We start from the raw sequence: 16932 nt of genomic DNA, 5'->3' as shown, positions 1-16932 counted from the left end.
CAAAGCTACACGCAGAGCTGCGATTTGACTCTTTTGCTTTTCCTTGATACACAACATTACTACAGCTGGCACTGTAATATACTGTATGTGTACAATATACAGTAAATGCTGTAATATAGAGCAAATACTATACACTACCTGTGGCGCTGAGAGAGAAGGGAAAGTTGGAGTAAGCAAATCCATGTCTAACACTCACATCTGCAGCAGAGCATGAACATGTGCAACATGTCTTCGAGTTCACATGTGCATTTGTATCTGCTCTACTTTTTTGTCCTATTCCTGTGCTTGCACTCATTGTTGTTTTTTCCTGATGCTCTCCGTTGCCAACAGAAAGTGGTCAGTCTGTCTGCACTGGGCTGTGATAACCAGAATCATTATTAATAGCTTTGGGGTGAAAAAAAAAAAACGAAACATTCTTCACTATCCAAACAAAAGTGAGTTCTTATTAGCTGGCTAAAGTTAGACAAGGTCATGATGGCAAGGCAGTAACATTTTGAATAGTTTAAAGGACCTACCAAGTGTAATGTGGGCTGCTGTGGAAAAGGATGGTGCAATTTTGGCCACTACAACAAGAATTAGATGAAGAGTGTTTACATGCATTGCTACACTTTCAGCTGTATAGCAGTTCTAAACAAAGCGAGTGGCTTGTAGTGGTACATGTTAGCTATGCAGCATTTTGACTAGAAGAAAGTCTGTGTTTTGTCCCAGGTGGGTGTGACATTACAGGAAAAGTATATATGAGCATAGCAACATATCATTATTTCCATCAACCTGAGCTGCACAAACTTCTGCATGTGCTATAGAATAATCACAGGAGATGAGGGCACAGGTACAGCTAACGTGGTTGAACAGGTGACCCGGGTTTGAGTCAATCCTGAACTATTTTCTGTGTCATTTTCACTTTTTCGTTCCCGTTAGAACAAATGAAAAATGGCCCACAAAATAATTTTTAAAAAACACAGAAAAATAAACAAAAGGAAACAAAAGTGTGCTCCATATTGAATAATCCACTAATCAAAAAGTTTTAATTCTTCTCCAATCCATGAAGTGTGCTTGGGCAAGATACTGCGTGATAGATGAGGCTCGGTACGCTCTGAACAAAAAAATAATTGCTCAGTTTCCATATTGGCTGGGCTTTACTTAACATTTTGAAAATTGACCCATTTTTGTGATCAAAAATGAAAACTTGATGCTTCCAACTCCACAAATTCAATCATCATGTAAAGAGCAGAACTTTAGTAAACAGACACACTGAAAAAAGCACAATGACATTACTCTAATGATGCTCTATGTTCAGTCATCAGCAACAAGCCTGCGGTCAAAAAGCTCAAACTAAAGGAAACCATCAATCCCTGTTTACCCAAGGGTTAGGGTTAACCCTCTGACCTCATTCTGCTGACTGTCCAGATTATTAAAACGTTACTTAACCTGTTTCCCTTTGTCATATTATGCAATGCATGAATCTGTATAAACAACCTGTCTATCTTATTCTGCCTGCTGCAGCCACCACAAGCCTTTCGATGCACTGATTCAAGAGCAGACGTGGTGTCTCTCATAAACACTTCTCAGGAACCTTTCTAACAGCTTCTGAAAATGTCATTTTCAAAGTCAATAGTTTAACAATCACAACATAATCAATTAAAACGTGTTTCCTGTTTTATTTTGATAGTCTCACATCCTGTGTTCAGTGTGTTCAGTTTTGCTAGTCTCGTTCTAAGTATTCTTAGTTTAGTTTCCTCACAGTTTCCTTAGTGTTTATGGTCTCCTTTTGCCTTTGTTTTGTTCCGGCCTTTAAGATTTCGTTTTCTTGCTTCTGTTTATCTGCATCTGGGTTCACACTGCAAATTCCAAGAGTCTGCAGCTACAGACTCGTGACACAACCTCTATCTCATTTTCTGTCAGCTACAGACAGATTTGCTGCAGCTTTCCTGTGGTCCTTACAACAAAACATAAAGAGATGTCTTACCTTGTTGTGGGTCACTGGGCTCGTGGGTGGCCTGGAGAGGGCTGGACCATGGGTTGGGCTAGTGGAAGGGCCCTGTCCTGGTCCAGGACTGGTTGGGCTGGTTGGAGAAAAGAGATCAAGGGAGGGTGCAAATAGGTGAACTCCAAATATGTGTCCATTAGTGTTCTGTTCTATATCTAAATTCCTAATAGCATGTTGAAGTACTATATAAAGATATTACACTAGCAATCAATGCACATTCATATTACCAGAGACTGCACTCACGCATAAGGTCCTTTGTTCAGCTGTCCAGGAGGACTTGTGGACCTGCGTCCGCTGAAGGTGAATTTTCCCTGGCTTGGACTAGTCGGACTTGGAATGGGAGTGACTTTGCTGAATCCTGAGTCCTTGCTGGTCAGAGGAGCAGTAGGGACAGAATCTGTGACTTTGTTGGGACCTGGGCTTGTGCTGGAAGGGATCCTGGTGCGGGCAGGTTTGACCGGAGCAGTTGGAGACACAAGGCCTTGAATGGTGCTCGAGACGAGGGCTGAGACTGTCACCAGGTCAGAAGAAGCAGGAATGCTTTGTGGGCTGGTGGAGCTTTCTGAAGAAACGCCAGAGCTGGTGGCAGTGAGCTTTGTTCCATTTAGCGACACTCCAGGAGATGTATTTGTGGAGCCGGTCGAGGTTTCTGCATTACTAACTGTGACACTGGGTTTAGAAGTCTCCGCTTCAAATGATTTGGAGCCCCCCGGTTGAGCAGGAGGAAGAGGAGCACGGTACTTCACTTTGGCCAGCTGCAACTCAGGTGTGCTGGACTGTGTTGTAGGCGAAGATGGCTTTGTTGCTGGTGTTGCTGATGGTACTGGAGGCGCAGGATACTTGAATGACCTGGGTTTGGAGACGAGTGGTTTGGGTTGGGATTGTCCATCAGAAATGCTGGAGGTCAAGGGACCTGTGGAGGACAGTGGCTGGGCTGAGGGTTCTGCTGGCAGCCAGCAGGAGGCAGCAAGGTTCTTGGGACTGTCCGCAGAGCACTTACTGTCTGCAAGGACGGTAAACTCATAGTACTCCTGGATATCTGGAAAAAGGAGGAAAGTAACAATGTGAACGGGTGTAGTGATTAACTAAACCCTACAGAAGTGGGCAAATCACTGAGTGCAAACAGTGAGTGTTTAATTGATACATTAATTTATTCACCAAAAGACAGATTAGTTGATCATTAATAAAAATAAATCCATGGTGTAATTTATAATCAGTTAACCTTTAAAAATCATATTGTGCAAAAGTCTGGGGCCACCCCACATTTCATTATATTTTGCTTCATAAGAGCCAGAGTTTCCCTCAGTTGATCCATCAACTGTTCACTGAAGAATGAAGAATCCAGCCATTCTCTCAGGAGAGAGGTGCAATAGTAAGAGCCTACAGCCATCTGTAGGCTGGACGGGGTGAAGGCGGTGGCGTTGGGGATCTTGTCAAAAACCGATGAAATTATGAACACAGAAAAGTACTGTCAGATTTTGATCCACCAGCTAATACCAAGCACAATGCCAATGCCGGAAAAACATAGATGGATAGAAAAACACACCAAAAAAGCATAAAATATGAATGATCCTCAGGACTTGCACCTCAAAGGTAGTGTAATTAGACATCTACCTAAGTATTTATTAGGTATATGTCTGCATTTAAAGTAACTACTGAATATGGTGGAAAGGCCACCATGACAGCTAGATGTGCTTGGGGAGAACAGACATCACTAAGTGTCGAAGCATCACCACTAATTAACCAGTTTTAACCAAAAAGGCCAATAAATACTTATTTGTTAAGAACCTGGCAATCTTGACGGGTATACAGTCCAGCTTTTTTTGTTTTCTGTGTGTGGCTCTCTAACTTGTTTGCAGTGAATTTTATCAGATGAGATTTGATAAGTTTACTCCACCCGTAGAATGACCTGATTTGCCTGCTTTGTATTCCAGTGTGTCGGGATTTGGTACCGGTGGGTGTAAGAGAGCCTGTTATACAGTACGACAGGTTTAGTTACTGAGTGGCCGTAGATAAAGGTGCAGATATGGGGAAATGCTTGCCTCTTATTTACAGTCAGTTGTTCCCTTAAAAGTCATGTTGCCGTGACTGTTAAGTCAACTGCAGGTTGGCAGCTAACAAATGAATGCCCTATTTAAATGTAGCCCCTATGTTCTGAAAACAACTACCTGCAACTGTCCCAGGATTGGTTAAATTTGTTAAGGGAGTCCCCACTGTGAGCTGGACAGAGGCTGAGATGTTAAAAAAAAAGCTGCTCCAGCAGAGCTTAACTATTACTTTATAGTATATGCTAAATTATTCAGATGCAAGCAAAACCGAGATGGTCACAAAGAGGCTCCATATCTCAGAGTACACCAGTAGAGAATGCGTTACCTAATGAAACATAGCTAATACTCTGAGGACCTCTAGTGGCGACATAATATTACTAGCAATGGTTCGCTTCCCCTAATCCACAGTACAGCTGACAAATAGTTCTGCACTAAATCATATATCATCCTGTAAGCACATCTCAAATGAGTTTGGTGGCTATAACACAGATGATAAGGGGGAATAAAAAAGGACAGTGAAATGTAAATAGTGGAATAATCCAGTGCAAGCAGCAGGAACGCAAACCCATACACAAAGTCTTCTCTAATCTTTACCAGAAAGAAGGATCAATAAGAATATCAAGCAACAAAACAGGGGAAGCATTATTTCGCAACCCATCAGATCCAATTTGGTTAAAGTAAAAAGTCAAGCTTCAAAAGAGGAACTGAGTGAACAGCATAAACAAGCACACAAACGCTGGCACAATAAACGTGAGAAGGTGCGCTGCTGTAATAGCTACAGGTGTGGGCGGGGTAGAAAGCAGGTGGGGCCTGGGAGTGAAAACCAGTTTGTCACCATTAACATTACCATGAGGATTCTCGTGTGATTAAGCAACAGTTAATCAAAGGAAACTTTGCTGGTTAGACTGTCACTTTGTTAGAGGAATTTGTACATAGATTTAGATTTTAAAGGTGGGTGCTTGCTTTCTGTGACACCCTACGTTCTGCTCTACATTTTCTGGTTAGGGATCCAGTGACAGCACAGCTCAAACATCTTGTAAAAACTATATCAGCCCCACAGAAATGAAACAGTTCATGAATTCAGCCTATTTTCTGCAAACCTAATGTTGGAAATCTAGTCAGTCCCTGTCAATCCCAAACACAGCATGACGATGCTTGTAGTGTGGTATCTGGTATCTGTAAGACACGAATCTTGATAAATGAACAAAATCCATGCACAACATTGAGATTATTGCATTATTGCGAAGAGGAAGTGAAGAATCCAACGAAAGGCTCAAATCTTTAAGATCGATAAAACTGATATTTACCTTTGCTGAAACTTTCTGTTTTATTAGTCAATGAACTAACATAATGTAATTCACAAATGGCAAAACCACTGTCTCTACTTTTGTAAAAATGATGTAAAATGTTATAAAATAATTGCATGTGGACTAATCTGCACGTAAGATGAATGGTTAGACACCAGAAGTGCAAAAATGTTGTGATGTGTTAAGATAAAGTGCAAGAAGTTATGCAGATGTATGCGTTAAACTGATAGCAAATTAAACATAAAATACACGTAATGCCTGACAGAAAGCACTTCAAGCACAGCTTAATTTCCAAAAAAGTCAATATAAAAGAAGTTTGCCTAAATTGTCAAAATCCAGGAAATCTGATCAAAGCTGACCAAAGCAAATTTTCTTACCAAGAAGTGCACTGAAGAGCTGACTTTGAAAGACGTTTATGACTTTGTCCAAAGACTGCTGCAGCTGGTGGTCTTCCTCCACAGGTCCCTGTTTGGCCTTTTGCTGTCTCTGGTCTAGCTTGGCTCGATACTGCTGGAGCAGCTCCAGGGCACGCTGGGCGTCTAAAGAAAACATAAATAAATAAATAGAAAAAAACATGGTTTTTATCTCTTCTGGAAAACACAATATCCAGCTGCTCTTAAGCAGAGCAAGGAGACGCTCGATGTTAAAAGCTTTTAATTGCAGATAACTACGGTTAAAATCGAGAATTTCTGCATGTCTGTCTGAAAAATAAAGTGTCTTCATTCATTTTTTTCATGAATGAAGACACTTTGGGGAAAAAAGGGTGGTTTGGGGAAAAAAGAAAAGAAAAAAAGTAGATGACTCTGTGTTTTCCTTCCAGGCTACTAGATCACAACTTCTATTAGGGTTTGTAATGATCAGTGAAAGCCTTTTTAATTAAAATGGTAATTAAGACTTCATAACCCGTGTATTTGCACATTTTATGGATTAAAGATAAACTATAACATTTTACTGCCATCCTTTATATCGCCCCGATGTCCTCATGCAGAAGGGTAGTAGAGTTTATGGTGTAAGGGAAGGTGCAGGCTGCAAATTCCAGTCTCTGAACAGCTGATTAAACCGGAAGCAGTGACGATCAACGTCAAACTTCGACTAAATGTGTCAGTGCGTACATTAACTTTACACTTGCATGACAATACGTAAAGCCAAAATGAATTAAAAGGGTGGCAATTCAATTTCTATGCATCTATCTGCAAGCACTTTTATATTGAAGAGCTCTATTTGTGGGCAGCTTTGCTGTTTTTTGCATTTCACTGCAAAAAACAGCAAACGTGTTGTTGTCTAAATATTATGTATGCCGAATTTACAACAGCGTCCGAGTATGCAGTAAGAGCCCTGGAGCTATTTTCTAAAAGTCGTGTACACGTACACTGAATAGTTCCTCGTTTAAAAGTGCAGGTGTTTCACACAAGTTTCGTGCGCTAACGCATAAGAGCGCCTCGCGGAGCTAGCGCAACATCAACGCGACCTTTTTGAGTGATTAAAAGTGATACGTTCGGTGTCACAAAATGCGTTATACGATAAGAATATTAACACAGAAGTATTATAAGATAGACGTGTAACTACAGACCGAAAGTCCATTTTCCTAACAAGTATTTTCTTTACCTTTCTGTCGCACAGGCATGGTGGCACGCACGCCGAGTCCTCCTCCCCTGGCTCACACCGATCCGACTCTGTTATCACAGATGTGAGCGTCTGTCCCGCGACAGCCTGCTCACCCAACTGGGACACCAAACTGTCACCACAACAGGCACCACCGACCTGTCCGGTAGTTAAGAGAAAATATAATTCAATGAAGTGTTGAAAAAAGTGTCAGAAAACTGACACAGACACTGTCAACAAACGCTGACAATCACCGCGTGGACTTAGAACCCGGAGTAATAATGATAGCGTGATTGTTTTTCCCCTCCCTCTGTTCCTCTTTCACTTCAAGGCTCCCTGTGTCACCATTTGGTTAAACTAATACCGATTTCTTCACCCAGATGACTTGACTCAAAACGCCGTCCGACCGGTTGAACGGTCCTGCGAGACGAACACACACACACACGCACACACACACACGCACACACACACACACACACTCAAAACCACAGATGAAGCAGGTTGGAGGGGCTCTTCATAAGGAGCTTGTGTCTTGCAGGTATTGTCATGTTAAACAGCCATATTGTATGGAGTGGATAAAAGCCCGGTCTATTCTGGGTTGCCTATCCACATCTAATCCACTCAATGCCGAGGACAGACTTGGGTTTACAGATACTGATCTAACTACATTAAATCTATGAAAGCTTTCCTCTCCTGTTCCCAGCTTAGTCTTTGGCTCTTGTCACTCAGTTATGTCTGTTTATGGAGCTTACATGGGTGCATACAAAGAAAAATACAAGGGGGTCCAATTGAAATGTCACTGGTGCAATCCCAGCAAAAGTCCAGGCACTTCATCCCTGTGTGGTTTTAGCCATATTGTCATGGTAAACTGAGTGTGCTGAGTAGATGAAAACCATCCCCTGTACCAGACCTGTCTCACTAAACTGTAGTGATCCACATCCCTACCAGGCAAGTCCTCTTTAGTAGTGGAAAGAAATAAAGCCTTTCTTTAGAATCTAATGACTCTATATGAGTATATATAGAGAGCCATAATGCCCATTCAGCTTTAGCATGCAGTCTGTTGTCCCTCCTTTTCTACCTTTATGCGAGCCATAGCCTGGTTTCCTGGTTGTCTCTGAGCAAGAGTTGCAAAAAGTTTTGCTATTCCAGTCAGAGCGACACAGGGGATGCTCAATCAGTATCAGCATCTGCTGCTCCATTCAGTGAAAAAAATAAAACTCTGTGTGATAGAAATCAAAATTTATCAGTATTTTTGACCTATTGTCTTTGCCCTTTGCATGAATTAAGTTTCTTAAAAGCGAGGTGTTTTGCTATCAGTGATCAAGTGGGGATCCTAAAGCTACACAAGCCAGAAAAATGCTGTTTTTCTACCCATGCATTTACTGCTTCAGCATTGTGTTTGGGATCATTGTCATGACGAATAATGAATATATTGCCATATATTGACACTTACTAACCGCCACCCTTGAGAGGAAATTTATATAGAGTAGTGTTTTTGAATGTAACTGTAAATTTTCATAATTAATTAAAACGTCTCCTGACAGGTTAGTGGGACTGTGAAACATTTCCTTTTAAAAAACATAACACTCAAGATGTTTTACACATAGACAGTATGCCACCACAATATCACCCACTAGTTTTGGGGTCTGTATTTCATTTCCTGCTTCCATGTTGGCTTTTTGGACCCAGAATATACTTTATATGGATCAATGGGTGGATTGCTAATTTATTGCCTGCTACACCAATTAGCTCAGTTGACAATGTCCAATCATAAACTATGAGATGGTAAAAAATAGATACACCTGTTGGCTAATTTTTGCTAAGCAACAGACTAAGTACAATTAATATTGCTCAGGAAAACCTGAAGCCCAAACTCCTGATCTGTACCACTGACACATCTGTTAGGACATCACAAAAAGCTGTGCCTAGCACAAGAGCTAACAGCAAGCTAAGCAAGCTGTACTGGGAAACACTGAAGTAATAAGTAAGCGTAATAATAAATATGAATCCATAATGCTTCAGTCGTTACTTAAAGCTGAAGAGATTTTGCCAACTCATTAGTCATAACTAGCAAAAACCTACACCAAGGGCAATTTTTGCCAGGTCTGCTGCACTTTTCACATTCTTCATTTTGTATTTAGTTGTGACTTGAACAAAATTCTGTTGCAGATATACATTTTGGTCACTGTGAAGTATAATTGCTGTATGTGCAATGATATTTGTGCAAAGTTTTATTGACATTGGCACACCCATTAAGAAACAGATAATGTAAATACAAACATGCACATGCACTTATCATTATAGCAAGGATATAAATAAATAAACTAATAAATGTGGTTATTTAAGTGGTTCTTGCAAGCTTTCTGTTTTAAAGAATGTAGCTGACATTTGTATCTCTGTCACTGTGTCAGTTATTAAGAGGAAGTGGCAATAAACTGTCCACTTTTACCTTAAGCAGCACACTTATGCGACTGGAAGCATTTAATCTCTTACATAGGTCATCAACATAGTAGATGGACACGTATGGTATGGTTTCATCACCTAATTTTAGTATTTCTTTCAGAGTCATTTTCAAATTATTTCCTGTTTGCTAAATTTAGCTAACCTATATTTTTTAAAAGTTACATATAGATATATAAGATGAAGAGCTCTACTTCCAGGATATGTTAAACTATGAAAAGCAATCTATGCTTGGTTTAATAGACAGGAAACTGTTATTGATCATTTCGTCCAACTAGCCAAAGAGTAGCTTTTCCTAAATGATATGGTGTCCTTTTGTTCCACTGCCTTGTTTATCTTTGTTTTACTGTGACGTGGTGTGTTTAATGGGTGAGCATAAATCACCTTTAGAGACAACCGTAAGACTAAAAAGATGAAATCATTCAGAGAGTGACATTAGAAAAGCAGAGTTCATGCATGCTGGAGACACACTGCGCCTGTGTCTTCATGTGGACAGTAGAGCAGTGGTAGGGACACTTCCATCAGCATAAGCATGCAGCAGCTGAATGCAGGTCATGGACCCAGGCTCTGGTATTGTTATTGATTAGGTCAGAAGAGCTTATTGACCATTTTGGTGGGTGCACATAAACTCTCGCTCTGTATCTCTTACAAATTCTCGCCAGCAGTCACTCTGATTCCAGTATAATATATGAGTCAGAGTGGGGAGTAAATGCATGCATGATTGTGTAAGTGGGTTGGTCATGTGGCAAACAGAAGTATCTTTTTGTCCAATGCAGTGTGTAAAAGACAGAGTAAAGAGGGAAGGGAACAAAAGGGCGTCATTCTGCTTTTTGCCAGAATGTACGTTAGTGTGTGGGCGCCTGTGTGTGTGTGTGCGGTGTTACTCTCTATTGTTTATTGTCGGCTGATACCACAGTAAGCAGACTTGTTCTACAGTGGGCTCTGATGCCAAGAGAACAGTCGGGAATGGTACAAACCTGCCACCGGATAGAGAGTTTAGAAAAAAGGCATCTAACTTTCAGTTTGGTTGCAGAGACAAAAACTCAGATGTGTTAAAAATACACATCACACACATCATCAACAGGTACTTAAATTCCTCTTGACAAATATCTGTTAGTGTTGTTTGTTTACAGTTACATGTGCATTTATTTGTATTGAATGTTAACGATGCACATAGTTGATTGAGCAATGCAGCTGACTTTATGCAGGTAAGTCAAAATATTTTATGAGCTGCTCACATGTTTAGAGTGCAATGTGTTAAACTGAAAACTAACTACTAATGTATCTGTGATGCATTCAAAAATACTGGACGTCATTGAGGAAATTACATATTTTCTTTATTACCTTTTTGGATAAATTTTTATTATATTAAAAAAAATTTGAAAATATATAGAAAAAAACCCATTTGCCTTATTTTAAATGGCAAATTACAAAACAACCCACGTACTTCACCATACTGTGTAATGTAGACAAAATGACTGCTGAGTAACTGAACACACAGGGCAATGGACTCCATCCATCCATTTCAGGATCACTGTGAGGGCTGGATCATATCCCAACAGCCATAGGGCAAGAGGCGAGGTGCATCCTGGACAGTCTTATCAGTCTGTCAGTCACCCCAGAGTACAAGGAGAACATGCAAACTCCTCAAAGCTGGGATTTTCGTTGGCCTACAAATGAACTCATTGATTCATTCTCATTAAATTTCCTTTTCACTAATTCCCACTACATACATTGAAGGCTTCTGGTTAAGTTCATAAAACGTTTTGGTTTCAACTAAGATTTCCATATAGAACTGTTAAGTCTAATTGTTGAATGTTGTCATTGGGTTTCTTAAATTTGTAAGTCTGAGTTCAATCTATAGGATCAAGACATCCCTTTGTCTCTGACCACCTCTCCAGCCACTCTGTGCAGGGGGAGGTTTTATTGCAGATACATCCTATCTGAAAGATCTGTTTCTTGTGATGTTGCTTCCTGCTTTTATGATCCTTTTGGTGAGCAGGAAGTCATGCACACACACACACGTTCTTGCACATGCATACAGGTGCTTACACATACACACACATAGTGCCTTGTCTTAGAACCATTGGGGAGTTTACTGAGGGATCTGCTTGTGCTGTGCTGTGTATTGTAACAGTTTGTCAATAAATAGCTGCGAGGGAAGCTGCTCTTTGAAGGATTTTGGGCATGAGACAGGTAAGGAGCGTGAGCTCCAAGAGCTGGTTCTTGACCAAAACTTCCCTCGTTAGAGAGTGAAAAACCGGTTGAAGATGTTCTGTTACGTCTTGTGTTCTTCATGAGGAATAAGTCTCTAAACTAGCGGGGCTTGTGGAAGCACAGACCCAACAAGAACCAATTACTACTTTCTGGATTTGAATTATCATGTTAAATCGTTTGCCTTAATTGCAGAGTAACCTGTGTGCATGAACTAGTAAGATTTTCATACTTACCGCGATGCGCCAAGCTTTTTCTTCAACGTGGGTTTTGAGCCCCAGAAGAGACACACTGTGAGGCACCTGTCAGAACTCGGCTGACCCTCTGCGATCTACAGCTCAGATAAGTGTCAAGAATAGATGAGATGGATGGATCAAGAGGGATGAAGAGGAGTCAGGCTGTTAGCCTAATGGACAGAGAGACAAAGGAGCATCTGCAGAGATGATGAGAGGCCCTGCTGAGTTTAATCCACAGAGGTAACTGTAATCTCCCACAGACCTGCTGAGGCGATCCTCATCACTGTCTTTTCCTTCACATAATTTATCCATCGGTTCCTTTTCTTTTCCCATTTCACTTTTTCCCATATTCACCTTTCACCATCTTCTCTGTTCTGTTCAGCTTCTTTCACTGCAGCATTACTTTCATTCCTTATTCTGGCCCCTGCATTTCCCGCATCTGCATTTGAACTCATTTTTTTCCTCACTCCTTTCTCCTGCCTCCCCTTTTCCTTACGCATAAATATGGAAAGAAAAGTGTTGTTTTATTCCTCCACCCTCCTAAAAACAGCTCAGTGCACCAGGAGAAGCCCATATTACCAATAGTGACATTTTTATTATTTGTACAATAGAGACTTTAGTACATTATTCAAAACACTTCTTATATACTGAAAAAATGGTACGTCCCAAAGCCCAAAATGGCTCCAGTATAATCGCTGCACAGCATTTTTTCAATTTTATACATATATTATTTTTTGTAAAAACTGTATCTTAAATAGTATGTACAGATAGCGTCTGCAAAATGCATTCTAAACACATGATATATATTATATATACTTCGGCAATTACATTTCTCCGCATTAATACTCAAACTTAAAACTGGAAGGATTTCAACTTGCATGTGCAAATAAATAAAGAAATAAATAGTTTCTGTTAAATCGTCACTAAAATTTGTCCAACTTATAAACTCGACAGCGTTTCTCTCTTCGGAGGTCAAAGTACTTTTTGTCACACAACAGAAGAAGCAGCATTCAAGTTGGGTAGGTGTAGGTACTGCAGAAAGCATGAGTACATTCACAATCAATATGAGTCATTTTTAAATTGGATTTCATTCACAGCTATGTACAGTGACACCGCCCTCATTTGTTCAGCTCTTTTAGCAGTTTAAACACATAGAAAATGACTGAATTTTTTTTAAATAGTCATATACATATATATAATATATATTTGTATAACACAAATTCACAATTACAGTAGAAATACATTTTATACAGTTTTGGATAGTACATGTGTAGGTCTCCAAGTCATACTGTGCGTACTTCCATCCATAACTTTGTTATAAGTGTCATTATAAAATATCACAATTTTTGAGCAAAGCTAAGGTATATCAATATATTTAGAAAGAATTACCTGAAACATGTAGTAAAAAATAATTATATTATCAAACCTTTTACTCTGTTCTCATCACAATATCTTTGATATTTCAAACTCTGAATAGGGTCGGGGTAGGTACCTGTGGTTAAATCTCCTAACCACATGATTAAACTGTGCCGTGTTGTGTCTCCTATTGACAAAGTGATGGAAATCGTATTTGGAGAGTTGGCACAAAAAGGGTACCTGTCAAGTGAAATCAAAAGGACAGTGAAGGATGGTTCGCTCCGGATGAAACATCAGATGTTATGCAGAACAGAACAAAACTCACTGCCATGAAATGCCTTCAAGACCCATGGTGCATTTACATAAAGACAAAAAGAGACTCTGTATTTTAGTCAGTATATCTTCTCAAGCGTGACTATAAAAGTCAGACTACAGAGCAAAGGCTTTCAATCTGTTTTGGTGTTTTGTTTTTTTTCCTCTTTTTGCTTTTTTACATAGAGTCTATTGCTACGGTGGCCCTGAGAGGTCAAATGCACTGCAATTTTAGGAAACTTTGGCAAATGGAATAAGGCTGCAAAAGCTAAAAATCAAACAAAAAAACAAAAAAACCCTCACAAAACACAACGGAAGTGTTTTGGGGACACAATAGCATGACGGAACAGCTGCCGACGTGAGAAGCTAACAGTGATCGGCTAATAGCAAACATATATTTATGTTATTATGCGATTTAAACACACAGTACCTTGCATTTGTTTTCCCCTCACAAGAATCCTCCACTTCGTTTAAGCGTGTGTCGGTGCAACCCTTCGCATGTTTTGGTTCTGTCACATTATTATCTCCCCTAATACACTTCCATTGTGTTCTTCCAAGATTTTTTCTTTCGTGACCTTTTGTAGCATTTTTCTGTTTGCAGATGTTTTCTTAAATTGCAGTACTGTTGACCCATCAGGTCCACCGTAACTTTCATTTTCCCTGCTCTTTTAAATAGTTTGAGCATTTACCAGCAAATTCAGCAAGCCTTCCGTGTATGCCGAGTATCAATCAGCACCACCTTTTACAATTCAAGTGTAACCGAAAGCACATGTGACACAAATCAGATGTTTCCCCGATTGTCAAAAAAAGAGACGATATCTGATTTATCCTCCTAAAATGAAACCTTGCAGATGCTTGTAGGGGCATTAGTGTCTCACACTGCTTTCCACAGGAAGGCCGAAGGTCAGGAGACTTCAGCAGAGGAGATGCTGAAGCCGGGTCAACGACTATAGAACAGCTTACCGGCTCATTGAAGCCACGTTTTTGATTTTAGTGTGTGCTGGGCCACAAAGAGGTAAAGCGCTGATATTGTTGTAAATACAGCCGAGGAGGCTGCATATGGCACAGATCAACAAGCAGCACTTAGTGCTTTAATACGTCTAGAGTCTTCTAGAGAGTAGAGACAGCCATTTTCTGTTGGCTTCTGGACATCTGTCAGTGTCCAGTGATGTAAAAGCATGCTGTGACTTTATAAACACATCAAAAGGGATGTGACATCACTGCACAACATAAGACAGGACTTTAAAAAGATGGCACCGTTAATATTAATGGACCAGTTTTATAATGGAAATGATATTCTAAAATGAGGGATGCATTATGCAACATTGCAGAGAATAGATATGTGTAATTTTATGTGTGTATTTGCCTGTTAGTTTATGTGCATGGCAGTGTGTGTAAACATTAGCATGACTTGCTCAATAGATGGCACTGCAGGACAAGTAAGGCTCTGCTGAAAAGCTCAATGGGCCGAGCCTCAGAAATATTGCTTTAGCTCCTTTCAGCACAGCTGTGCAAGCAACAGCTTTTTTTAAGAGAAAAGAAAAAAAAAACAAGTAGCAGTGATGAACTATGAAAAGTGTTTTCTATACAGATAAAACGGTGATATACTCTTTAGAAAACCATTTGAAGAAACGACCCCTGTATTTCCACAGGAGGGAATTGAGAATATAGTTTATCAACAATAATCATAAGAATCATAAACTTTTAAGAGCTGTCTGCTCAGGCCCCAAGGAGAGTTCTAACAAGCTGAATCTCTATGTATGTACACAAGGCAGAGTCTTAAGTTTCAATTTCTGTACAGTGGAGGCAATAACCTGCAGAACAGAACAAAAAATATATCGGAGGAGTATGAAAATCAAAGACGGTGATAGAAAAAGGACTGAAAAGTGGGGAAAAAGACGGAAGATGCGAAAGAAACAATAAAGCTGTGAAGAACAAGGAAAGCGAACCATGTGCTACACCAAACAAAATACTTTAAATTCACAATGGACGGCAGTGGAGAAAAGAAAGAAAAATATCCCAAAATCTAACTAACCGACAAAAACTACTCAGACTGACCGCTCAGATGGCAGCTTAAATCACAAACCAACCACAAAATCCAAACTGCAGCAGCCCTGTAGGAACTTTAAAGTGTATAGTCCTCTTGCGGTCCGTCCAGCCGTCGATCAGATCAGATCGCTGACCGCCGGTAGACAGAAGAGCCGATATGTTTCCTATGGTACATTTGGCACTGGTATTTGCCTTTGGTCCAGCAATAGGCAAATAAATGTCTGACTGTTCCCTTAAAAATGTTTTAAAAAAACAACAAAAAAAGGGGGGGAAAATGTGGCTCAATTTTCAGTTCCATAAACCTCCAGAGGAGGGCAGGTGGGATGGCGTGGGATGGCGATGAGCAGAGTAGAGAAGCGTTGCTGTATTTGTTTTGTTTGTTTTTAAAAACTATTTTAGCGCGTGCTGCTGTCTCTCAGAACCATCAAGTCCACCATCCGCGGGAAACTCTTCAGCAGAGAGACGGCTGTCTCGTGCTCCATGTGTAAAAAACTATGTCCATTAGCCTGCAAGGCAAACACGCAGCACAGTCAACAGCATGTGTGTGGGTGCACGTGTGTATAGAGGTATATGTGCTGCGGCTCGTTTAAGTTTCCCATACACATGTCTATGTGTGAGTGTTTTGTGGAAGGATGGAGGGTCACTGCCATCATTATCTCAGTAACACATCACTGTTGGGAAAAAGAGAGAGAAGAGGAGGAGCTACACAGTCATGCTGTAGAGAGAGAGAGAGAGAGAGAGAAGGGGTAAAGACAAAAAAGGGCTTTCACATGAATTCATCCAGCTACACTGTAAGTCTGTGGAAAGAAGATGAAGGGGGAGGAGAGAGGGAAACATGAAAGGAATGGCACATGGGGGGTGAGGGAGGCTGAGCTATTACCGTAAAGCACTGACGTCTTATTTTGACCTCAATCCATCTCAATAAAATGCGTGTAGCGTGCGATTTCTACTGTTGCTGTTTACTGTTTATTGATTCAATTGGACTGCTTTACATGGGAGGCGGATGTTCAATTATTATTTGGCTGATGGGGAAAACATTGCTGCGAGGCACATCAATCCAAATAACTTGTACTTGCGTACTTACATCGTTTTACTCATATTTACTTCAAATGAAACCATGTTAGATTGTGTTCATGGGTAAAAATACATTTAAAAAAAATAACCCACCTGCTGTGTTCAGGTGCTTTCAAATCTAAGGCCTCGGCTGAAGCTATTTTATATTAAGAACAGCTTTCTAATAATGTGAAGACGTAACCCATGGATTTCTACTGATCATTGAAATTGTTTATTCAAGTGGTCGCTAGTCCTAAAACATGGACGTTTATTGACTTAATTAGAAATCATCACAAGCCACTTATATT

The 16932-nt window shown here is 40.2% G+C and overlaps 2 protein-coding genes across 17 annotated transcripts in view; both read right to left on the bottom strand.

The window, feature by feature from the left end:
• LOC147309625 (discs large homolog 1-like protein) overlaps positions 1–7274 on the bottom strand; it is a 112781-nt gene extending 105507 nt beyond the window's left edge. For 3 of the 5 annotated variants that reach the window (XM_086269546.1, XM_086269547.1, XM_086269548.1), the window contains exons 1-4: positions 6948–7274; positions 5720–5881; positions 2231–3026; positions 1967–2063 (exon numbers count right to left, since the gene is read on the bottom strand). In XM_086269546.1, coding sequence (XP_086125672.1) covers positions 1967–2063; positions 2231–3026; positions 5720–5881; positions 6948–6966 — 1074 coding nt within the window. In that variant the 5' untranslated portion in view covers positions 6967–7274. The remainder of the gene's footprint in view (positions 1–1966; positions 2064–2230; positions 3027–5719; positions 5882–6947) is intronic. The other 2 variants (XM_086269549.1, XM_086269550.1) reach the window with 2 other exon arrangements.
• A 5161-nt stretch (positions 7275–12435) lies between these two features.
• The window catches only part of lrrc7 (leucine rich repeat containing 7), a 154864-nt gene continuing 150367 nt past the window's right edge, over positions 12436–16932 (bottom strand). For 9 of the 12 annotated variants that reach the window (XM_086268044.1, XM_086268041.1, XM_086268039.1 and 6 more), the window contains one exon: positions 12436–16077. In XM_086268044.1, coding sequence (XP_086124170.1) covers positions 15967–16077 — 111 coding nt within the window. In that variant the 3' untranslated portion in view covers positions 12436–15966. Of the gene's footprint in view, positions 16287–16932 lie in introns of all 12 variants that reach the window. The other 3 variants (XM_086268045.1, XM_086268049.1, XM_086268048.1) reach the window with 1 other exon arrangement.

The sequence above is a fragment of the Aulonocara sp. 'chitande type north' Nkhata Bay genome, linkage group LG17 (genome assembly GCF_057382095.1).
Source record: "Aulonocara sp. 'chitande type north' Nkhata Bay isolate Kocher_YH1m ecotype deep benthic linkage group LG17, A_spYH_male_GT1.1, whole genome shotgun sequence".
In the NCBI taxonomy this organism is placed as follows: domain Eukaryota; kingdom Metazoa; phylum Chordata; class Actinopteri; order Cichliformes; family Cichlidae; genus Aulonocara; species Aulonocara sp. 'chitande type north' Nkhata Bay.
The sequence above is the reverse complement of the archived record's forward strand: the minus strand, read 5'-3'. Positions and strand labels throughout refer to the sequence as shown.